The following is a 24,824-nucleotide window of genomic DNA, read 5'->3' as shown; positions in this document are numbered from 1 at the left end:
CCCTCGGCCCACGTTGATCAGGGGAGACCCCAGGGCATTATTGTTGTTATTTTTTTTCTCTTTCTTTCCTTTAGCTTGCGGCTCCGTTCAAAGTTCCCTTCCCCGACAAGCCGCAGCAGTGTTTGCCACCGTTGGCCCTAGACCTTCCCCCTTCCAGTTACCCTAGCCGGCTGCGTCTCTTTTGACTGACTAGAGATGAAGTTGTTATGCGTGACGACATCTTGTTCGCTTTCAGAACAATTTTGTTCTCTTTTAAAGTGTTCTTGTCCTCCCCTTCTTGCTACTATAAAAAGTTGTTTGGTTCCCGCCCCCCTCTCCCCCCGAAATTCACTGATTGTTTTCTGGAGTGATCGACTTGCATGGCGTTCCTCGTGGTTTATTCCACTTTAAAGTCACCTTAAGGGTCTCTTCTGGAGCGGGGGAGGGTACGCGCTGGCCACTTTGTCAGCCGACAGGTGCTAATGTGCTAAATAAGCCACCTAAGACTGGTATAAATTACTCTGTAGCTGTTGCCAGGATACATACACTACTTGCATACACAAGATAAAGTTCCTGAGTTTATAGTATCTAGATGATTCACTTCTGAAGGACAGTTGAAGGAAATCAAAGCAAATGGCCCACGTGGCTCCTGTGGGCAAAAAGCATTTTTATGCTGGACGGCATATTACCTGGTGCAAATTTGTGTAGGTTTGCTAAATGGCCTTTAAACAAGCTAGTTGTCACGCCAGGTTTCAGGAGAAGAAACACTGCTGCAGAGAATATTGGTCTAAATTAGAAGAGAAAAATGTATTTTAATATGAGTATTTATGTTGTATTTTGTCTTACCTGGCTTATTTTAGGGAACTATGTTTGAAGAAGATGGTTCTCCTGGGCTTTCCGTAAGATACAGATGAAGTGAAGCTTATGTTGGCTGGCACATGGGTGGTTGTTTTAAGGTGCACGGAGATGTTTATTTTGTTCAACTCAGTAAATATCTTTTCATACCTTTTTCAGGTTCACTGCTATTAGAATCGAAGATAAATCCAAATACTGCATATCAAAAACAGCAGGCAAGTATTACCGCTAGGCTTTATTTTTTTCTGATTATTGATGCTGAGGAATTGTTTTATGCTTGCACTAATTAGTTTTTTCAGAAAAAAAGCAAAGCAACATGACAGGGAAGTTTTGATGGTGTTTTTCATAGAGGTGAAAAACTTGCTTAGAAGCCTGTAGGTGCTTTAGTACTTCACTTTCTGGAAACTAAAATGTGGGTCCCCTAAAGAACCCTTTTGGACTTCAGGCTTTTAAGAGAATATATGCAATCTGGATAAACGTTGAACTCATTACAGGAAAAGCATCTAGAAGCATATACGTTTAACTTCCTGTCTCCATCCCAGGTTGTATGAAATAACTGCTGAATTAGGAAGGCAAAACTTTGGCCTGCTTTGTTACTGTGTATTTACTTCTTGAGTTCTTTTTCTGGAAATAACACAAAGGAATTTGCCTTTCTGGGGCTGCTTTCATTGTTGCTGTTTAGTTTTTGTTTTAAGCCTCGAAAAGTTCTGCTATCCTAAGTAAAGTGACTAGCCGTGGTGAGACTTACTCGCACAATTGTGTTTCCTGGGGATAAGCCTGCTCCAAAACAAAGAAGTAAAACAGTTGGGAGCTATGTTAATAGGCCGTTTTTGTTTCATCCACTAAAAAAATGAGCTTTACAAAGCTCTTTTGCTTTTATTGCTTTTTCCTTTTTCTGCATTAATTTTTGGTCTCTCTGCCTACATTGTTCTAATGGTTGTTACTGTTTTGGTTTTTTTTTTTTCTGTCTGTCCCTTTGTTCTACAGTAGATTCTCTGTTCCTTTTGTTCAGTGTTTTATACTGCTCTTCATCATTGTGGTATTTAGAAGTCTTACAGCACTAAAAAAACGGTAATTTTGTTCTTCCTAAATCATGAAGAGACAAATTTTTAAGAATTTTGTTTGGTTTGATTCCCCCCTGCCAGTGGAAAGGTGACAAGTTACATTACGAGAATTTGAGGAAAGAGACTTTGTTAGCTCTTGAGCACAGGTTGGCTCACTTAAGCTTAGGAGCAAGTCAGAGTCTTGGGCCTGGCTTTTCAGAAGGCTCTGTTTTCTGTGGTTTCCCCTTTTCACTCAGGGTGGCTTTAGTCAGGTGGATGACAGTGGTAGGCTTTCCATGGCAGGCCATGCTGCGGAAGGAGGATGGTCTTTATGGAGCTTTGCAGCGTTCTGAAAGTCAAGAGCCTTGAACTGCTTCCTGTTTAGTAGAGGAAACTAATACATAATGAACTACAAATGCAGATTATGTTACTGTAAAATTTCAAATTGCTTCCTATCGCAGTCTGTTTCTGAAACTTTATACAACTGATTATTTGAAAGCCTTCTTTACTTAATTGGTAGTGAAGTTTCAAGTGACTTAAGTAGCTTATGTTGTCGTTTTTCTTGTGGAAGTCTTTGTAGGTTGTAGTTTTGAAAACCTCAGGCTGAGGTTTATTGTGGTTGGCTTTTATTACCGATTTTAATGCTTTTGTGTCCTTGTGGCTGAAAGCATTTGCTTCACCTGTCCAGTCTTTTGAAGAAGTTTGGTTTGGGGTGGTTTGGTTTTTCTGAAGAGGAATAGTGAGTGGTGATTTCCAGAGACAGGTTCTAGGTTTGTCTAACCTCTGAAATCATACAGCTTTTAGTTGACAGAGCTTTGTCCTCAAGTTTTATGTGCTTCCTTCTGAGTAGCAAAAAGCAGACCTTAATGTAGCATTCCCATGCTTTTCTCAGTTCGTGAGATTTCAGTCTCACCTCTGAAAGATCGTAGTGTTCAAACCTGGGAGTCTCAGGAGCAGATCCTTTTTAAAAATGGTGGGAAGATGTAGGCAAAATATTTTGGTTAACCAGAGGTGGAGAGGTGGTCTTTCCTCAGTGTCCCTACTTGAATGTTGGAGTCCATTACGTCAGTAGCCTGCAGACTCAGAGGCTGTAGTGATCTCTCTTCCACTGGCCAGAGTGCAATTGCAGAGTTTCACTAAGGTCATCTTGGGCTTGGGGAAGGCTGCAAGATGATGCATCTTGATGGAAACGAAACGTGCCCTGCCTACACATCTGTCTTCATGTAAATTACTTGAATGGACTTACAGGATAGTTACTTCTAAAATTGTGATTTGCATAACAACATTCTGTGAAAAAAGAAAACCAACTGATTTTTACTTGCTGTGCATCAATCTGTGATTCCCAATATTACGCTGCTTGTGCTAAGTAGTACTATAATTATTGACTAACTGTAAACAGGGCAGGCCTGTTATCTGCCTTCTCGAATCATGTTTGTGGGCGCTAGCTTTCACGCAGAATTCAATTCTGTCAATGCGTTAGGCATAGTATAAACATGACCTTTTCCTCAAGAAAAACAGGACTTGGATTGGACATGAGTGGCAGGCTGCTCAGCATGCATCATAAAAGAATCTTTAATTGCATTTATACAAAGAACGTGAGAGCCTGAAGAGCTTTAGATCCCTCCCTGAATCTTGGGGCATAGGCTTTGAGAGTAGCATACCTCCACTAGACACCCCATATTGTCAAAGGGCAGGGTCAGATGCGTTCTGGAGGCTCTAGCAGGAGCAGTTTAAGAAGTTGTTACCACACCCATTTGTTGTTCCACCCTCTGCTTGAGGTCACTGTTCCCTGGCAAAACTGGCAGAAGAGCGTGTCTTCAGCGAGAAATCAGATGGATCCGTTCGTGAGCGTTGTTCCTCCACCTCCTCCAATGGTGATTTTCAGTTGCAGAGCTGTGAACACTGCGTTCTGATGTTAACTCTCCTTTAGGTGCATTCTACCATTTTCAGGTCCGGGCTGAAGCATGTGTGCGAATTTGCACAGAGTTGCCATCACTCCTTGTGACAACAGGCAAAATCAGAGTTACTCGAGGATTTAACACATTTACAGGGGTGCTGTTAAAGCCAGCCTGACCAGTTGCCAAAGGGCTTTTTCACTCCTCTTTCCTACTAGCATGAGTATTCATGTTCCTGTGTGACAGCTTAGATGTAGGAACCGATTCAGTTGTAATACCTCTTTTTGCTGGATTAATTTTTATTGACATGTGTTCCCCCGTCTGGTTCACTGTACAGCATGCTTGTGCTGGAGTAAGAGGGGAACAAGGGGCCAGTGCAGGAACAAGGAGAGGTGGAGTAGAAGACATTGTACAAACCAGTACTGGCACTGAAGAGGGTTTTGAACTACTCTCTTAGTTTAAATTGTTGTTCTGAATTAATCTCTTCTGTTTGTCTCATATTGTGTTTGAGTGAATTAAGGAACGTGGCTGTTGCTCGTTGACTGAGCAGCATGGCTGATGCCAATCTGAGCGCATGGGAGTGGTCGTCTCTCGCAGCAGCCAGGCCTGGAAGATGCCTGTCTGTGGTCTTCGTGGGTTGTCTTAGGTCATGCAGGAAGTGTACGCCAGATGAGCAGGTTTTGTATTGGTATTGGACAATTGCTTTCTGATGGAACTACCTTTTTGTCTTTCAGAAATATTTTTGGAGAAACTTATATAACGTCTGCTTTGTGTGGGCAGTACAGACGGTGATGAGAACCACTCAGTAACTCGAGAATTCTCACAAAATTTTTGAGTGCAATCTCTGTGGATGCACGCAGTCATTTGAGTTACTGCACTATATCTCTTACTTGACTCATTCTGGGCTATGAAGAGGACTTCTTCATGTACGTGTCTGTTCACTGAGGCACCTCTGACTCTCAGCTCACCTGGAAGTGTATTGATTTTGAGTGTCAGGGCATCAGTAATTTCACAGAACATTTCAAGATAAACGTTTCAGATTTTGAGTTCTGTAACAGCCGTAAAATTGTACATAAGAATTATTTTTTTTTTTTTTTTATTAACCTCTAAAGGGGAATCAGATCAGGCAGCTGATCAGACTTTTCAGTTCCCGCAGTTGACAATTAGTATTTTTTCATTGAAGCTCAGTTCAACTGCTTACTCTAAAATGGCACACTGTAAACAGAGATTCAGCTGTCCATGAGCTGGAGATGAGGGTGGACAGCTGTAAGCAAAAAGCGTGTCAGCTATATGAAGCTGTACCGTTTGCACACGTGAATCAGAGCCCGAAAGCAGGCAGACGACCTATTAATATTTGTTGCTGTAGGACAAAAGTGCAAGTGTAATATAGGGTAGTATAGGCAGTATAAACAAACAATGCTCATGAACAGCATTAAAACCATATTGCAATGAGCTCGGTTCTTTCTAGAACGGGGTAGCTTTGTTTGTGGCCTGTGATTATGTTTTGGGAGAAGGAAGCTTGTCTCTTGGTAGGCATTTGTTGACAGTGTTGCTGTAAGAAAAAGATGTTACGCTAAACTTCGCCTTTTTTTTTTTTTTCTTAAAACCCTCAAGCCACCAACTAGATACGGATATTGAGAGTTTAAGATTACTGTAGAAATGAACTGAAGAATTAGTGCTGTATCAGCGATGCTGGTTTTCATTCACGTTCCAGAGTGGTAACTGTAGCAGTAAGATTACTGTAGAAATGAACTGAAGAATTAGTGCTGTATCAGCGATGCTGGTTTTCATTCACGTTCCAGAGTGATAACTATAGCACCTAGTAAGTTGTGTTTGTTGAGACAGGCGCGTGTTTTTCAGAGAGGGGTGCTGATGGAAGAGTTTACTTATTGTCCCATGCCAGCTGCTTGTCAGTATTCCCGACCCAAACATTAGTCCCCTCACATCTGCCAGTGGAAATACTTGAGTGCTCCCTGAACTCTTTAAGCCCAGATAATTTCGTTAGCAAAGGTCTGTTTAAGCCGTCTAAACTAACCTGATTTTGGTGAAAAAGGATTAAGGAATGGTGATTCAGACAGTAGGTTCAAGAGTGGCGATGATCATTTGGTATTAATTATGTTTTTGTCCCTCTGTCTTTGGCGCATACTTGAAGGATAGTGACCAAATGGCTGTTGTATGATACCATGTCATGGATTGGCCTTTTAACATAGTGAACACCTTATAGATAATGATCGATCAGTTCATCGTTTCCTGTCATTTGGTGCACAAAGGGAACCAAGAAGTACTTTTGGAGTAAAGTTGTGAAGGAGCAATGACGGAGTCTGTTTCTTGTTGGCCCAGAAGTTTTCTCAAGTATATCGGGTATCTGGAAGCCCGTCAGATATTTGCGTGTGTTTGGTTGCTAAGCCTTAAAGTATCACTTTGAATATTTTGTTTACAATAGGAGTGATGCATAAGGCAAAGACTTCAAAGCCTTGATAAGTTGTGTGGTGAATATTGACCTTTGTAAATGTGAGAAGTAAATTACCTTATTGACCACTAAGCAAGGGCTTGCTGGTGTTTAAAAAAAAAAAAAAAAGTGTGGTAATGGTTCAGGAGGTCAACAAACGTGGCAGAATGTTGAACCGTTTTGCTGGAGCTCATCAAATGTACTGCAAAGTTAGCAGAGAGCTGTTCAGTTTGAACATTTTAACACGGAGGTGAGTTTCCTGTAGGATGCTGAACTACATATTTGAATGTTGAAGCATAGGCTTACATTCCTTACAGTACTGTGCAAATATCCTAATAAAATCTCATCAGAAAAACCTTTTCAGTCTATTCAGAAATTCCAGTGGATCATCCAGATTCACTGTGCAAGTGCGCAGATTGAATTGGTAGAGGCAGTTGTAATGGAGGAAAAAAAAAAATTCGCTCAAATGAAAATACCTGTTGGCAAGATGTTTATAACGTACAAGTTGTATATTATTTAGGCTTTATGTCTTTTAATTTGGAAGAAAATACTTCAAGTGTTTAGGTTTGCTAGTGAGGCATTATTTTGCACGTTGCTATGGTTGTATTAAACTCTGAGGAGGAAACACTGTAATTTTGTATTACTGTTTTTACTTTCTTAAATTTGAAAAGGCTTGTTACATTGCAGATTTTCTTCATCTACAATGTGTGCATTCCCTTTTCAAGACTTGGCTCAGAAGTATGTTGTAAGAGAAATGCCATTATAAGTGTTTTGGATATGAAAAAAAAGTATATGTAAATGTACAATATGTAGGGTAGTGGTCATTAAATAGTGAAAAAGAAGGATTATGTCCCTTATGGCAAACAGGTAATTTAATATTTTAGTGGCTTATGTTCTTTTTTGACAATTTGTCCTGGTTTCAGCTGGATAGAGTTAATTTTCTTCCTAATAGCTGGTATAGTGCTGTGTTTTAGATTTAGTATGAGAGTAATGATGATAACACACTGATGTTTTTAGTTGTTGCTAAGTAGTTGTAGTGCTTAGACCAAGCCAAGGACTTTTTGGCTTCCCATGCACTCCCAGTGGGGAGGTGCACAGGGTATTCCCTACCTCAGTGTATAAACAGGAGTTGGCCTTGGGGCGGGAATTGCTGCTCGGGGACGGGCTATTGATCACCGGGCGGTGAGCAATTGCTGCATTGTGCATCACTTGACTCTGTATATTCACTTATCAGTAATATTATTATCATTATTATTTCCTCTTCCTTTGCTGTCCTATTAGACTGTTTTTATCTCAACCCATGAGCTTTCTTTTCCCCTGGTTCTCTCCCCCATCCCACCTGTGGGTCTAAACGATGACACAAGTGTAACATTAATTGTAATTATTTCTTCTTTAGTCATATGACTTAACGGCATACACATTACTATGCAATATAGACCTGTTTCAGAACCTTTTTTTTTTTCTTTCTTTTGTCTTAAACAGGACACCCTGATTGTTTGGTCGGAAGCAGAAAACTATGATTTAGCACTGAGTTTTCAAGAAAAAGCTGGCTGTGATGAAATTTGGGAAAAAATCTGCCAGGTACAGTTAACTTTAAATATTCTGTTTCTTCCAGATGTTTTAGTGTCTTCTGCAACTTCATGTATTTGTTCTGTGATTTTTAAACCTGCTTGTAAATTAAGCATATATTCGTCATTATTTTCTGTGGCTTTTCTTTGCAAATTGCCGCTATTCAGAACACCGTTTGTTGCTTTCATAATTGAATTTCATGCTTTTGAAAAAATCAATGCAATGAAACTCAGGTTCTAGGCATTTTAGAGGTTTTTGTTTGTTTTTATTAAAAAGGGGGGTGCCAGAGTACCACGTTTTAATCGTCCTTCTCTCAGGCGGCCGTAGGAAGCTGGCTTGTTGGAGTGTGGTGGAACTGAAAATGTGCTGTAACGTGTAGGGAGCTAGAGACGTCACTGTGAGAGACAAAGAGGTGGCGTCGCTGTATGAGCTCAAAAATGTCAGTGATGTTTCTTTCATCAAGACCCAAGTCTTATTGACTATTTGTGTCTTGTGGATATTTTGATCTTCATTGTTTTGTCACGAAACAGTTCAAAATTTACACTTTCGTCTCTGGAAGTAACAAGTCAATGGAGTTGTGCTTATGTGTACTTAAAAGAAGAAATCTGGATTTTCATGTTGGAATTTATCATTACCTTAAGAGATACCTTTAGATGCATTCTTAATCTTAGCATGTTTGGGGGTATAGTGTCTTGTCAGCCAGTTCTGAAATACTGTTGTTGAAAGGAACCGATCCTGCTAACCACAAGGGTATGCACCTAATAAATAGTCCAGGTTTTAAATGTGGTTTTAAGTTGGGGCTGAGCTGATGACCCGTCAGAGGGAGGTCTCCATGTGATCAGACAACGTAAACCATTAGCCTTCGGCTCTTTCATCGGACTCCAAAACTCTTCCTGCTTCGTCCTTTGAGGCTCCTGTGTAACATGTGATCCTTTGAGGGAGTTAACAAGAGGAGTTTATGAATTCTGGACTGGATCAGTGGGGGCAACAAAAAGTATAGGATGTATGAGAAGACTGGGGAGAGGAGTTATAGGGGCACACAAAGCGGAAGGAAAGCGCAGAGTGGGACACAGTTGCTTCCCTCTTTTCTTGTTGAATTTTGGTATTTGTGACGTTTTCCTGCCTTTGTTCTTGGTCTTTTTGTTACGTTCCACTACATGTTGGTATAGCTGTGGGCTCTTACTACGAGTTTATGGCTTCAAACCCTTCTGTTTGAGACAGTGAAAGAAGGTTTTTTTACGCCCTTCTTTTCTTTTTATGTTTTGTGCTTGTCTCCAAGGTGCTGCAGACTTCTCAGCTGCACATACACTGCTAGGGTTTGGTTAGGTTTGGTGTGATTTCATTTTTTGACAAATGTACTATTGAGGATAATAGTTAGTGAGTGTAGAATTTAGAGGCAGCAAACTTACTCCTCTGCACAGCTAGACATTTTCCAGGCAACTGAAGGTATAAAAGTGCTTAGGCACATGTATTTCGGTCACTGACTTGATGTTTTTTAAGTATGCTTTGGGATGAGATGGTAATTGTGCGCACTCTCTTCTTAGGTTCAAGGTAAGGATCCTTCAGTGGAAGTCACACAGGACCTTATTGAGTCAGAAGAGGAACACATAGAAGAAATGCCTGAAACTAGTCCTTTGATCGACCTTCCTACTTGTGAACTCAACAAACTTGAAGAGATTGCTGACCTAGTTACCTCTGTTCTCTCCTCACCCATCCGTAGAGAAAAGCTAGCGCTGGCCTTGGAGAATGAAGGCTATATTAAAAAACTATTACAGCTTTTCCAAGTCTGCGAGAACTTAGAGAACACTGAAGGCTTACATCATTTGTATGAAATTATTAGAGGAATTTTGTTCCTCAACAAAGCAACTCTGTTTGAGGTGATGTTTTCTGATGAGTGTATTATGGATGTTGTTGGATGCCTTGAGTATGATCCTTCTTTGGCTCAGCCAAAACGGCACAGGGAGTTCTTGACCAAAACAGCAAAGTTTAAGGAGGTTATTCCTATAACAGACTCTGAACTCAGGCAAAAAATCCACCAGACTTACAGGGTACAGTATATTCAGGACATCATCTTGCCGACACCATCTGTTTTTGAAGAGAATTTTCTTTCTACCCTCACTTCCTTTATTTTCTTCAACAAAGTTGAGATTGTCAGTATGTTGCAGGTAAGTGGTTTTTAATGTGGTATAGATGGATTATGTATAGATACCTCTCGCTGTAGTTTCAAAATTGATTACAGCTCTTTAACACTGTGTAAGTTAATCACGCACACTTTCATTTGTGTAATGTTTTGATTGCTTCCCTTTGTTTCCAATACCTTTTATTTTTTTAAATGGTAGATTTCAGGTGCGTATATTAGTATTTTTTAATGGGTTGTGAACACTTAAAGGTTCTTCTCCTTGATTCACAAGCAACATAGGCATTTTGACCTCATTTTGTATAGCTTTTTAGGGAACCAGCAACTTCTTGTATTGTATATCAGGCACATTTGTGACATCTTTATAACAAATTCTGAATCTGTGATTCAAACTGCTATTATCTTATGGTACTAATTTCAAATGTTCATATTGTAGTATAAAGTAAGTAATTAACTGTGGTGTTTTTTCCTTCATACTGATATCCAAAAGTAATAATTGATAAATAACTACCATGTAACAGTTGATAACCAACATGATACAGTAACCTATACCAAAAAACTTTCTGCATACTTTGTAGTCAGAAGCAGGCTTAAAAGTAGTTGGGTGTGACAACCAATCTGGAGTGTGGGAGGAGCCTTGGGAAAGAGCTGTGTGGGAACTTCATGACATTTCGGGTATTTTCAGTTCATATTTTGTTGTGCAAACTAATGGGTACCAAAGTGGTTTTATTCTGTTTCTGATCCATGCCCTTAGAAAAATGGTATGTTTGCATAGAACAGATCATGACAAACCTGTCGGTTTTGAGTGTGGATAGTCGCTGTGAAAAAGGAAGATGTATCGAGGAGAAGAGGGGGGTAATGAAAATTGTGGAAAGAGGCAGGCACTGGAAAAGTAACATTTCAATGAGGAATATTTCTAATGAATGCAGTAGAGGACTGAGGGGAAAAAACCCAAAAGCTGAAGAACTGCAGAGAATTACATGAATAAGCCTTTGGGCTTCTTTCTACTTTCTCCTTTCTGGATGAATAGCAGAAAGGAACTGAGAAGTAAATCCCACTTGCAAAACTAATGACTTTATCTTAAAGAATTCCCTTTTTATTATTTTGCATATATTACTTTTCTAAAACCAAAAATAAATTGAATATTACCCTCCTGAGGCCACAGTCCTGTTTCCACATACAGATTTTTAAACTCTGAAGTTCTTCGCTTTTCATGTAGGCTTTACTGTACTGAATATTTAAATGTGCCTTAACAGAAAACTATGATTTCCTATTACCTCTAATACTGTTTCTTCAGAAGAAAGTTCTGAAATCCTCTGACAGTTTTTTGCTACTCTGTCACTGCTGTCTTTGCCATAGCAGAGAGAGTATATGGCACGTAGGTTTGCCTGTCTGTTTTAAAGACTGTAATTGAGACACGCGTGATGATTTACAAATAATCTTGATACTTGCATCATTTGAGCTGCCTTGAGAATTACAAACTAAGACGAAAGCACACGTGGAAGAGATGTTAGTGATAGGACACTTGAGGAGAATTGCATGGCGGTACGGACCTCAGGTTCAGGACCATTTTTGCAGTCCCCTGGCATAAATCAGCTTTTTGTTGTGGCACAAGAACTCTAAAGCTCCTTTGGGTTGGGTGAACACGTTCAAAGTCTTGTTACCCTAAATACACCGGCAAAGCTCCCTAGGAGAATGCAGTTTATAGGAGTAACAGATTGTGTTTGCTGCGGCAGTAAAGCTCCTTTCTACGTGCCGCAAAGCAGTAGATCCCAGTGCTGCTGTAGGTGAAGGGCAGCCATGTGGGAACCTGAGCGAGCTTGGAAAACAAACTGAGATCCATCCTGTGCTTTAGGACATCAGGACTGCACTGTGCTGCAGCCTTACGCAAGCACGAGAGCTTTCTGTTGCCAGGTGTTCCATAGTGGGGATTTTCTAGCCTACTTCTTGTTGTTTGTAGTAGGGGGTTTGTGTTTTTGGTTTTTTTAACAGGCTTAATTAAGCTGCTACAGCCATCAAAGCTTAGAATAAACTACTAAGTCCATGTATGTTGCACTCTCTCTGATGTTGATTCCAGGTATTGTTTGTTTGTAAAGCACTTCTTTCCCCGTGTCTTAAAATTTTCAGGAAAAAAATGATGTGAGCCTTTGGCTGGCATTCCTATAACAACTCTGTATTATGTTAGCCTAATAAAGCACACAGATTTTAGTGGCAGCGCACAGAAAAATAGAGAAGCAAGCACCGTCCTCATTATGCAATGTACTGTTTATATATATTTACTGGAATGCTGCTATCCTGTTCAATGCATAAGTAAAGTTTATAAGTTGAGTCAGTACAGCGATACATAGTTTTGTAATGCTGTAGCATAATGTTACCGTTTGCTTTAAGATTGATATTGCATTTGAAAGGTAACAGAGACACCTGATTTGAGAGAATGCCAGCACCATTTTCCACGTGAAGCAGTGCAGAGAAATCATGTACAGAGAGGACAGGAAGTGCCCAAACAGTTGAGAGCTGATGATGTTCAACCTGGTCTTCTTGTACCCCTTGAGTTTTAAGCAATGGTGTAACTGAGATGCTTAACAAGAAGTGAAATGTTGTCCTATATACACTTAAAAATAAGTATCTTTTGGTAGTGGAGGATCTGTATATGAAAAGCAAATAATACTCAAAAAAGCTTTCCAGATTGGAAAAGCTGAACTTCCTGCAAGCAGGGGAGCTTATTTTGAGAACAAGGTTGATGGGGACATGGCTGTGGCAAACTCATAATGTGTTAATCTAGCCGCCCTTGCATAGGTAGACTGAAAAAATGTTTGTGATGCTGCAGATCCAAAACAGGGTAACCGATAGACCTGTGATGTTAACGGTGTAGTGCGAACGGCATAGATGCAGCATGGTAAAAATTGTATCTTGATTGGCAGTTTCTAGTCTAGAAGTGTATAGGTTGCCTCCCGGGAAGGCTACACGCGAGGTGCGGGGAGGGAGCCCAGAACAAAGACTGTCGTTTTCTGTAATTTTGATGCATCATAGTGGGGTGTGGAAAACCATACAGTGAATACGTGGGGCAGGGCAAAGCTGTAAACCACAGGGGGTGGCATGACAGAGAAGGAAAGGGAATGACACGCTTTAGTAATGATCACCTGTGCTCAGTGTAACGTGCGGTTCTGGTCTCCTGGACCTGCTTCTGCTGTGCAGAATGAGTACTGAAACAATAGATTGGAAGTGGGCCTCCCAAATGTGTACTCTTGCATTTCTCTGTTTTGTGATAAAATGTAGGTGTGGAGAAAAAAGAAAAAAACCAACCTTATCTACCAAATCTACTAATGCATGGGGTTTTTGTTCGTAATTAAGCGTCGTGGTTAAGCTTAAATTCAGTTTGACTTTCTACAGTGTGGGATCCAATAAAGATCGATGTTTCAACTTCCAAGAGGCATAGTGTAAGTCATATTCTTCTTATGTGTTACACAGGAAGATGAGAAATTTTTGTCTGAAGTTTTTGCACAATTAACAGATGAAGCTACGGATGATGACAAACGATGTGAATTGGTAAGTCAGTGGTCTTGGTAGTTCTTTGAATGCTTCATGCTAGAGATGAAGTAGAAGTGCTGAAACCGTTCTGCTGGTTCTGCAGTCATTGAGGTATTTCTAATGTAGCTCAATCTTCATTTATGAACTCACTCAAAAAATATTTCTTGTGAGGTAAGCTCTGATTTATTTTTTCTAAATAATTATTTTATTGTTGAGAAAATACTAGCACTAAGCTGACATCCTAGATTTAAAGGTATACTTTCTTCCAAGTACTCTTCAACATACCATATCACGTACTTCTGTCATATAAACGCTGCTTTTTTCACTGTACTTTACTCGTTCAAAAAGATCTTTTAAGTCCTATGACTGAGGATTACTGGTAGTCTCTTAATATATATATTACAAACATCATTTATCCTTGAATATGCTTATCTGCTTAAATTGCCTCATTAAAATCTTGCTTTCAGCAAGGGAAGCGTCTTTGTCCTTTCAAACAAAAGGCACTCCACACAGGAGTGTAAACCCTTCCTATGCTAGATGTGATAAAATAGCTACAAGGTGACTGTGTCTCTTTCTGAGGTAAATTTCAACCTCTTAAATGTGTTTGGTTTTACTTTCTTTTGCTTTCCTTTGTTGTTGAAGGTTGGAGGAGAAAGGACTAGAATAATACCATTTGCTAGGGAGGCACATAGCAGCCAGTACACAAATTCTGATAAAAAGTGTAACAGTTTCCTACTTTCAGAGTGTTTTCTGAATCAAATACACCTTAAATTATTTTTTTCTGTATGATAGGTTAACTTTTTCAAAGAATTCTGCGCATTTTCTCAGACGTTACAACCTCAGAACAGAGATGCATTTTTCAAAACATTGGCAAAGTTGGGAATTCTTCCGGCTCTTGAAATTGTAATGGTAAGTGAAAACTTCAAGCTGCTTTTAATAAAACTAAAAAAAACCCCACAGCTATTTAACCAGTTTTTCAGATCTGCTAGGGACCTTTGTGTAAGTTTGATTGGACGGCTTTGCGCTGCTGAAAGTTGAAGTTTATCGTAACGTTCAGAATCTACAAGATGTCTACAGTTTTCAGAAGTAGCCTAACTTTATTGCTGTTACTGGTTTTACTTTGCGTGATGGAGAAGTCTGTGGTAAATGCAGTCCTTCTGACAACGTAGTGTAAAAATTGAAAGATAACTCTCTTTTTCATATGGCAGCTTGATTTTTTTCTTTTCCCCCTGCTGTTGTTGGAACAGTGCCAAAGGAGTATTTTTAGATAATCTTGAACTGTTAGCTTGTTGCTATCCGAAAGATCACGTAAAGCTGTCTTTTCAGAGATATAAAGCAGATAGATTTATCTTAATCAGCAATATGAAAACATAATTTTTTTTCACTCCTTTGGTTGAAGAAGCTATTGCTGCCTGACTGTTGCAATTCATACACCAGTGCTGCTGTTACTCGGAAACTATAAACTCAAGGTGTCTTGTATTCTAGAGTAACCACCTGTGAACTCAGCAAAGGACGCTGGCTGTTAGGAAAACGTAAAAGTCTTGTAGCTGTTCAGTGATTAGATGAACTCCAGTCTTCTTATTCTTTCCCAGGGCTAGACCGGTTTAAATGTTTCCTGTTATATTAATATTTTAGGCTTAGAAATTGTACAGTTATATTTGAGGCTTAGAAATTGTACAGTTATCAGAGAAAATAACATACCTTAAGGAAAAATTACTAATTCTTGTCGCATATAAATGCGTACAGAAACTTTTGTACAAATTGATTTGTACAGTTGGTTCTTTTGTATGAAAGTAATAAACTGTGGAAAACAGGGACAGAATATTAGCATCTTGGATGTTATAGCAAGTAGCATGATATAATCATTTCCTGGTTAAATTAGGGCTATCGGATTCCCAGAAAGCCACGCATTCTTCTTAAAGGAGGGAAATAGTGGAGAAAAGATTTTGCAGGTTTATTTTTTTTTTCCCTGTAACTGTATTACTGTGTCTGACATAGAAACTTTTGTAATAAAATGCTCTCAAAACTTCTAACTCCCTTTAAAAAGCTTTGCAGCTTTACTGGATAATAAATACCAAACTTGATTTACTCTAATAAATTGTTCTCTCTCTCATTAGGGAATGGATGATCTGCAAGTTAGATCTGCTGCTACAGATATATTTTCTTATCTAGTAGAGTTTAGTCCATCCATGGTCCGAGAATTTGTAATGCAGGAGGCCCAGCAGAGTGACGATGTAAGTAAAAGTGTCTTGGAGTTTGAATATACTAGGTCTAGAGCAAACAGGGAAAAACAAACAAACAAACCAGGAAAACAAACCTCTCCAGCATTTGGGATACAGTTAGCTCAAAAATGTAGATACTAGAAATATAGGAAAAAGTAGATTTAAGATAGAAACATTTGTGAGCATGTTGGTGTTCCATGCGTTTACAGTAATAAGGTTGTAGGTCTGCCTAACAGTGGTTTTAGGTGAGCAGGTGTGTGCTTGATAGAACTCCAGTGTCTAAATGCAGCTCTCAATTTTTCTGTCTCAATTAAATTAAAACAAAACAAAAAAAAAGAAGTGATTCCACTATTGAAACGGTGTCTAATTATTTTTTTGTTGGTTTGTTCGGGTTTTTTACAGGATATCCTCCTCATCAATGTGGTCATTGAGCAGATGATCTGCGATACTGATCCTGAACTTGGGGGAGCTGTTCAGTTAATGGGGCTCTTGCGTACTCTGATAGATCCAGAGAATATGTTGGCCACAGCTAATGTAAGAAAATACAAAGGGGTAAAGACACTTTACTGTCTTGGCAAAAACTAAAAGCCTGATATTTATTGCTGTTCGTGTGGTGGAGGATAAAAAAAAGGAGATTTTTATTCTTTTTTGATAGTGTTGTGTATGGTCTGGTCCTGAATCTAAACAAGCTAAAAAATAAGCTAAAATTTCCATTAATTTTTGATAAAAGGTATCTGTCTGTAGTATTGTGTGAGCATTTAATAAGCTAAGCAGTCCTGTGCTTTGGTGAAGTAGCATATTTGCATCCACGGTGGGTTTTTTTTGGTGATGGCGACGTTGGTTTGATGGTTTTTGGGTCTTTTCCCGAAATAAAGAAATATCTTTTATTTGAGTAAAGATAATGTTGCAGGACCAACCAGAAAGATACAGGGAGACCTGAGGGAGTCGATAGAATTATTTGTGGGCTGTCTTTTACATTGCTACTCTTCCTTACTTAAAAGGAAGCCTACAAATACAAGTATTTAATACAGTTATATTTCTTTTAGAAAACAGAAAAAAGTGAATTTCTTAATTTCTTCTACAACCATTGTATGCACGTTCTTACTGCACCGCTTCTGGCTAATACATCAGAAGATAAATGTGAAAAAGGTAATGTTATTTTTTTTTTTCCCTCTCTCTCCTGTCCCTACCCTTGTTTTAACTCTTGCGAAGTTTTCAAGTGACTTGCAGTCCTGGTAATGGGGATAAGCCTGTGGTGTAAGCTGGGAACATGCTGCTGAAAACTCTTGTGCCCCCAGTTGACAGGGGTTCTGTGGGCAGAAGTTTTAATAGCCCTTCATTGCAGGTTTGAATGATAACATACCTTTATGCTGTGCTTTGTAAAATATGTATCTCCTTGATGGGTATTGTTAATTGTATACTAGTTTTACTTTGAGGAATATCTGCTGTAAAGCAGAGAGTGTCTTTAGTTCACAAGTGCTTTTAGAAAATAAGTTTACAAAAATGTGGAGACACTCATCACTGATTACATGATTCCAGGCATCGGGTGTGCTCAGATGGTTAACTCCAAAGAGTAGTTTTCACTTGGCTGTAGAATAGAAATGCTGAAAGAAGTCTCTTCAAAGAAATACAACTTGGAACTTCTTTGTCTTGTTCCTTTTTTAATTTGTCTTGGTGACAGTAAAAGAATTGGCAACTTCTGTTTGGCACACACAAGTAACGCTCACTAGTTTGCCTCTAGGGCCTCACAAACAGAAATGTAACCTCATTGCAGCCTCTTGTCAGACTTTTTTCTGAGTACTTCTTCAAGAGATTAGCAAATACACATTAGTTTGATTTAAAAACATTTCTTTCATCATACCGATCTTCTCATCTGGCATGCATTCTTCTTGTATATTTATTTCCCTATACCTTATAGAAACTTTTGTTTTTATGGAAAGTTTGAACAGCTGGTGGAATTGATTGTTTAACCCCATCTTTTAAATAGACACAGTGCTTTGAAAACCTTTTTCTGACTTTAATTTTATTTTCTATTTATCAGATGCAGTAGTTGGGTCCACTAAGAGTAATACAATTTGTCCTGGTAAGTTTTAATTGACCTCAGGTATCGAAACTTGTCTTCTATGCTGTGTATGGTGGTTTTGGGGTTTTTTTCCTTTAAGTTACATATGTCCATAATTTATTTTTTTAAATCATTTTTATTGAAATAGATGTAGGTGCTTTGCTTCATTTGAAACGACAGGAAGCTGAAGGAACATTTTCATCTGCTTTTGAGTTACTGGGTTTCACTTTCCCCCCCCCCTCAGTCAACCTTGCTACTGAAAGCTTACATCATTGTTAACAGAACATGTACCCAAGAGACGCAGCCGAGCTTTTACAGTTTGGATTTTTATCTGTGCAGGATTCTTTTTTGAGCATTATGAAAAGGCATTGCTAATTAGGTTCACATGAATACAGGTCTGACTGGCTTTAACTACATACCGTTAGTCTGGATTGCCGTGACCAGTAACTCACTCATCCTAGAAGAAGTCCCACTGCCAATTCAGGGCGATTTTTGTGACTGGAAAAAAAAAAAGCCTGATTTGTGTGTGGTGTTTTGTTCTGACCCAATGTCCCGCTTCCTAAAGCAATCCAGCGTGCCACTAAAAACACATCAGGAACTGTAATAGCAGCTGAGCTTGCTGATGATTTGGTCCATGACAGTACTTAAGGTATTAATTTCTCTTTGTAGATAATTATCAAACGGCACAACTACTTGCCTTAATTTTGGAGCTGCTTACTTTTTGTGTGGAACACCACACGTATCACATCAAGAATTACATTATGAACAAAGATTTGCTAAGAAGAGTTCTGGTCTTGATGAATTCAAAGCACACATTTCTGGCCTTGTGTGAGTATGGAGCTGTTGTGATTTCCTTTGAGGCTTTGTACGTACCATGTGGAACGTGTACGACTACAAGAGTGTACTTAAATTGAAAATTCATGTTAATTTATTACTGACTAGATGTTTAGTAATTTTGAAAAAAGGTAGCCGATGTCTGTTCATATAGACCACTGCAGTTTGTGGTGGGAGGAGAATGGTATTTTTGAAGTCCACAATGATCCTTTCAGGTCTTTATGACAGTAAGGACCATTTGTGACCAGCTGCCTTCTCTCATTTAGATGGAAACACTGCCATTTCTTAACGTCATAAATCTAGTGCTCCTTGTGGAGAGTGAATGAAATTTTGTGATCTGTGGTATTTAAAGAATAGGGGCTGGTTCTGGGAGGTGAACACAGAAAAAGCACAGGAATGAGCTAATAATTTAACTTCACATGTACTGAAGTTTATTGCAGCTGTATTTCAAAAAGAAATTAACGGACCCTGATCACATTCAAATACCCAGGGAAGTCAGAGAATGAAAGAAGGGTTACCTGTCAGCAAATGTTTCTTCTAAACTTTCAGAAAGTGCTTTTCAATGCTCTTGGCTTGGGGGTGCATCTTCCTTTCAGTAACATCAGTCGTTTTCAGCTCTTTCCAAGAGAAGCAGATTGCAACCCTGGCATGCAGTTATTAAATTCCTGAATTTCTTTCTTCGTGTAGGTGCTCTTCGCTTTATGAGGAGGATAATTGGCCTAAAAGATGAATTTTATAACCGGTATATCACCAAGGGAAACCTGTTTGAACCAGTTATAAATGCTCTCTTGGATAATGGAACAAGGTACAATCTGCTCAACTCTGCTGTGATTGAACTGTTTGAATTCATCAGAGTGGTAAGTTAAGCAGCTTCTTCAGCTCTTTGCGTGTATGTGGCATCTCAGGTCGAAACATGGCATGCAAATCTTTCCCTTGAAATAGTATATTATTACTTAAAATCACAAACTAAAAATTCCATAGATATGCAAATAGAAAGGAGCCAGTAAGCTGCTTCGTACTTATTTTACTTGATTGTCCCCTCACAGAATATGTGTTGGCCCTATTTACATAAAAGTCTGCATAAAAGTATCCTGGAGATTAAATTCTTCCGTGTGGATGCGTTGTTTCTGGACCAAACTTTGAAGTGAGGCATTAAGTGAAATATGTCACGTGTGAGTAAATCTGGGCATTGCTGGGTCTAAATGAGACTAGTTTGACTATAAATTTGAGCGATCATTGTCCTTTAAAGTCCTACACACACGCTTTCTTAGCCAGTGTCGGCTTTGAATCAGTAGCTTTTCCCCTGGCAGTGTTTGTGGGAACAATGCGCATGTGGGACAAGCAGGAGCACCCGGTTTGTTGTTCTGCTGGGGTAGAAAGCACGGACTCGCAGCAGCTCCTGAGCCACTCGCTGCGAACGCCTTGCTGTGTGGGAGTCTTCTCAGGCAATCTCTGTGGTCCGCAAAAACGAAGGGCAGTTTTTAATCGTAGGATATCACCGCTGCTGTCTTTTCCAGCAAGAAGAAAATGCGTTGTGTCTTCAGGTGCCGGTTGTGGTATGAAAGTTAAGATTTGCCTGATAACGGTGAGACTCGTTAGAGGGTGCCTGACCAAAAGGTGCCTCATGCCACGTGTGCCCGCTGTAGTTACTGAGGTCTAGAAGGAGCTAAAACTGATGGGGAGAGCGGGGCACAGCTAAACTCCTGTTTTTTCTCAAGAGGGCTTAATCCTAGACAGCAAGCATTGTGGTTGAATGAAATTATCACAAATTGAATCGGGACAGTACTGAGTATATTGTCCATTTTTATATGGGAAATTTAATAACTATTTCTAGATTTCAGCTTTTTTATTAAGGAAAAATCTGATTACTTCACATTGTTCTTTACAATAAAGTTTTGACTCTGGACAATGAATCAGTTACTGTTAAAACTAAACTCTAAAGCTTTCTCAACTTCTGCATGTTAATATTTGAGGCTGAAACCCTGTTTTGTTCTTATGCAGGAAGATATTAAGTCCCTTATTGCACATATAGTTGAAAACTTTTACAATGCACTTGAATCTATCGAGTATGTTCAGACATTCAAGGGACTGAAGACGAAATACGAGCAAGAAAAAGACCGACAAAACCAGAAACTGAACAGGTACAACCCAGTTTCTCTGTTCTGAGACTTCTCCTGAATGCCATTATGTAGCATCTTCTTACTGCTGGTTGGTTTTTTCCTTTCCTAGAGGGCAAAAAAAGCAGAAGGCTGGGATTGGGGTTGCCTTTCCTTCTTCATGAAAACTTCCTCAATTAGGGTAGTGCCCCATCTGACTTTCCGTGTGGCCTACTGTAGTACAGTTGATGTTTGTCAGTGTATTAAATGTACATTCCAAAAACTCTAAGCTTGTGAAGAGCAGAATCTTCTTCTGTCGTTCAGAGTTAGGATTCAGTCTGCCTTACTGTCAGCTGGGGTTTTGGCGAGGTTTACATTGCTGGTAGAACCGGGGACGGAGCTGGACTGCCTTCCCAAACACTGGATTCACTCTAAAGCATCAGAAGCCATTTCTCATCCTGGCTGTGTCTGAAACAGCAGGCAAAATTTGAGTCGCTTCTCATGTGTCTCTTACAGTGTTCCATCTATATTGCGTAGCAATAGATTTCGCAGAGATGCAAGAGCCTTAGAGGAGGATGAAGAAATGTGGTTCAATGAAGACGAAGAAGAAGAAGGTGAAGCTGTTGTGCCTCCAGTTGAGAAGTCAAAACAGGAGGATGATTTTCCAGATAGCTATGAAAAATTTATGGAAACTAAAAAAGGTATTTACTCCCATTTCAGCTTGGCAGCACTGGAAGGGCTCTATGGCAGATACGTGGAGCATCATGTAAACAAAACAGTTGCTTGTGTTCTGTATCACAAGCGGGAGTAAGGGAATTCCATGTAGCAGCTAGTGAATTACTCATGTCTTTGCAAGCTATCTTAGGATTAAAATAATGAGTTAAATTGCTCCAAGCGTGCATCTAGTTTAAATGACAGCCAAAAGCAAAGCTTTACATGTACTTGTATGTGCCGAGCGAGCAACATCCCCGGGTCCGCAGCGTCTGTGCCGTTCTCAGTTTGAACGCTGGCATGCTCAGATGAGGTCAGTAGGTGAGCTGGTGGTCAAATGGAATTTAAGAAAAAAAATATGCTGTGGTGTGGATTGTACTCTGTGGTGTGCGGCTGATACTTAAGTATGAAAATGTTTGTCCCTCAGCTAAGGAGAGTGAAGACAAAGAGAATCTTCCAAAAAGGACTTCAGCTGGGGGATTCAAATTCACTTTTTCCCACTCAGCCAGCGCAGCCAATGGTGCAAATGGTGCAAACAGTAAATCCGTGGCAGCTCAGACGTCACCAGCAAGCTCCAACGGCTCCTCTTCAAAGAACACAACCCTGACCACAGCAGTGACAGCCACGAAGGTGGGAGAACTTGTACAAAAGCTGCTGTCCTCGCTTCGGACAGCATCATAAGACTTTAGCGGTTGCAATGTGGTAAGGTTAGCATTAGTCTCTAGGCTGGGTATCTTATTTACGTATATATTCATTCACAGCCCTGTCTAGTTAAACCCTTACTAGTTTTGGGGAAGGTTTAAGGAGGTATTGGGTGGGACTGGAGTCTGTTGGTGATCTGGTGGGCACAGTTTAATCTTGCATCTTCTGCCTAATTTAACCGCTCCCACTCCTCTACTTTTACTGTCCAGTTGCTGCTGCTATGTGTGGGATATACATAAGAGATTGGGGTGCTTTTCTGAATTATGTTAGTGGCCTCCCCCAGTCAGGGAATTAAGAAGTGGTTTTAAGCAGATGAGATACAGTAAGTAATAATTCTGAGGCCAGATCCAAAGGAGCAAGGAAGTTCCTGTACTCTTTTTAAGCTTGAGGTTCAGAAACATTCTCAAGACAAACGGGTCTTTGAGTGACAAAGCATCACCAAGAAACCTTCTGCAGGCTTCTGTGTCCCAGAGAGGTTGGCTGCAGGTTATGTACATAACATTGCACATCCCTATGTATTTTTTTTGAATGTGAGATGTTCTCCCCCCCCCCCTTTTTTTTTAATTGGCAGGGAAGTCTAGTTGGCCTAGTGGATTATCCTGACGATGAAGATGATGATGAAGAGGAGGAGACATCTCCACGGAAAAGACCTCGTCTGGGTTCATAAATGAAACCAAAACTTTGGAATAAAAACTTTTATTATGGGGTTTCAAATGCTGCAACTGTTTTAAGAGCTAAAAAGAATCTGATTCAGAAAGCTTTCTCCCATGAGTATATAAGATAAATACAAGGAGTAGCAAAAGAAACTCAGTGTATCAGCTAGAAAGGGTTAGTTCTGTAAACACAAAGCTTCCAAGGAACTTAATGTCTTTCTAGTAAATAAGGAGTCTGCCATTCAGGCTGTCAAAAAAAAAAAAAAAAAGGGGGTTAGTATTCACAGAACCTGGATGATGGCTTCTCAGCAAGGAAAGTCTCAGGTGTCGGGAGGGCAGGGGGAGGGAAAGGTATGGAAAACACTTTTTTAAAAATATTGCAGGGTTTCCCCAGTGTTTAACAGAACTAGTTAAAACAAAAAAGAATTCAAGCTTGAATTTTGAACCCAGTAATCTTAATTTTGTAATGGTGCTGTCAGTTGTGTTCTTTTAGCAATGCCTCTTTTAAAAAAATTTTATGGGAAAACTAATTCTGTTTGCATAAGAACAATCTGGATTTTGGGACCATTTATTACCAATTAAATCGCATTTCTCATGGCTGGAGGGAGGGACACTGCAGTTATAGTGCATGTTGAGTTGTTTAAAACAGTTAAAAGTAAGTTTTAATTTGTATTTTTCAAGAGGAGAAAATGGAAGCTGGCTTCAAAATGGATGGTTTTGCTTGGTTTTTTGATGAGACATCCAATAATATCTATGCCAAGGAATGATCGCTTCCACACTATCTCCAGGAGCTGCTTGTGTCAAAGCGGTGCGGTAACACGGCACACCCGGGTAGCCGTCGGCTTCACGTTGTGGAAGATACCAAATTCGAATCGCTTTCTGTGTCGTTAGATGAGCTGTCTCAGAGCAGCGAGCCATTTTCCTGGTTGCGAGTTTAAATTGTGTAATTGAGGTGGTAATAAGAAACACTAACGGGTTTTTCATAGCGATGAATTTAGCGGTGTTTTAACACCAGAGTCACTTTGGACCAAGAGAGAATTATTACTAACAGAACACTGGTCTTTGAGGCAGAATCAACAAGCAGCACCTCAATCTGGGTGTAATACAAAAGCTGCTTTTTAGAAAGATAAAAGCACATTCCACGTAGTAGGTAAGCGAACTGCAATAAAAATAGGTGAGCTGACAGCGAGTTGATAGAGGCAAACAGTCCAGGTTTTATTTTCAAGAGCAGCAAGTGAACTGTAAATATTTTAATGTTAGTTTGCCCATATGTGATCTGAGATCATGACGAAGTGAGAGGAAATTTCCCAACGACCATTAATGTGTCAGACATGTTGAAATATGAAACCAGCTGCAATCCACCACATAGATCGCTCTTGTAATATGTGTTATGGGTCCATTTCTCCTGGAATAGTTTAAACTGAAGCAGTTTCTCTGTTTTGGAGATTTTTGTAGTTAATTTTAATTTTAATTTTAGCTATTGTTTGGAAAAAGATGGGCTGTCTGTGTAGATATGAAGTATAGTTTTTTCCATAAAACAGAAGTTTATTTTGTATTAAAGATACCACTGTACTTGTTTTACACCATTTGTATACATGTGGTGATATTAATGCTGAACTGTAAAATTCAGGAATTAAAATGTGACCCTGTAATTCCATAATTATTGCTTTTGTTTGGTTTGTTGTACATGGTAAGTTAAACTCAGATTTTTAAATGTGGCCATTTTAGAATATTTTTTAAGGTTAGTTATCCATGCAGTTTTAAAAGTAACTCTATACCACTAGACAAAATCCCAAAGGGAACGTGTGAGTTCTTACCGACGCGTAAGCTAGACACAGGCGTTCTGATGGACGACAGTTCGTGGCCGTGGACCTGGGGACAATGGTGTTGCCCTCTGGGCTCCAGGCATCCAGAATGGGACTCCTTATTTTTCACCTGTGTGCTGAAATGCCCCATCAGCTCCGAAGGCAGAGGATCCGAGGAAGTGTTCACTGGTGAAGCGTAGCTGCGGCATCAATCGCGTGCTCGCTCTTGCTGAGTCCTTTTCCCTCCATCGCTAATGGTGATTAACCTCCTGAAGCACCACACA

The 24,824-nt window shown here is 39.6% G+C and overlaps 1 protein-coding gene across 1 annotated transcript; it reads left to right on the top strand.

Moving 5' to 3' along the window:
• Positions 1-74: 74 nt before the first annotated feature.
• SMEK2 (SMEK homolog 2, suppressor of mek1 (Dictyostelium)) lies at positions 75-23,004 on the top strand (the record flags this gene model as incomplete). The annotated part of the gene is made up of 16 exons (XM_010291708.1): positions 75-174; positions 994-1,049; positions 7,704-7,802; positions 9,335-9,955; positions 13,396-13,473; positions 14,248-14,364; positions 15,573-15,689; positions 16,080-16,211; positions 16,724-16,826; positions 17,719-17,760; positions 18,409-18,567; positions 19,261-19,430; positions 20,575-20,714; positions 21,186-21,370; positions 21,808-22,010; positions 22,654-23,004. Coding segments are annotated over 16 exons (2,418 nt in total), but the record flags the coding sequence as incomplete, so codon positions are not given.
• Between the last annotated feature and the right edge of the window lie 1,820 nt (positions 23,005-24,824).

Source organism: Phaethon lepturus, unplaced genomic scaffold (assembly GCF_000687285.1).
Source record: "Phaethon lepturus isolate BGI_N335 unplaced genomic scaffold, ASM68728v1 scaffold11657, whole genome shotgun sequence".
Lineage (NCBI taxonomy): Eukaryota > Metazoa > Chordata > Aves > Phaethontiformes > Phaethontidae > Phaethon > Phaethon lepturus.
Note: the sequence above shows the minus strand (reverse complement) of the source record. Positions and strands in the feature narration are given on the sequence as shown.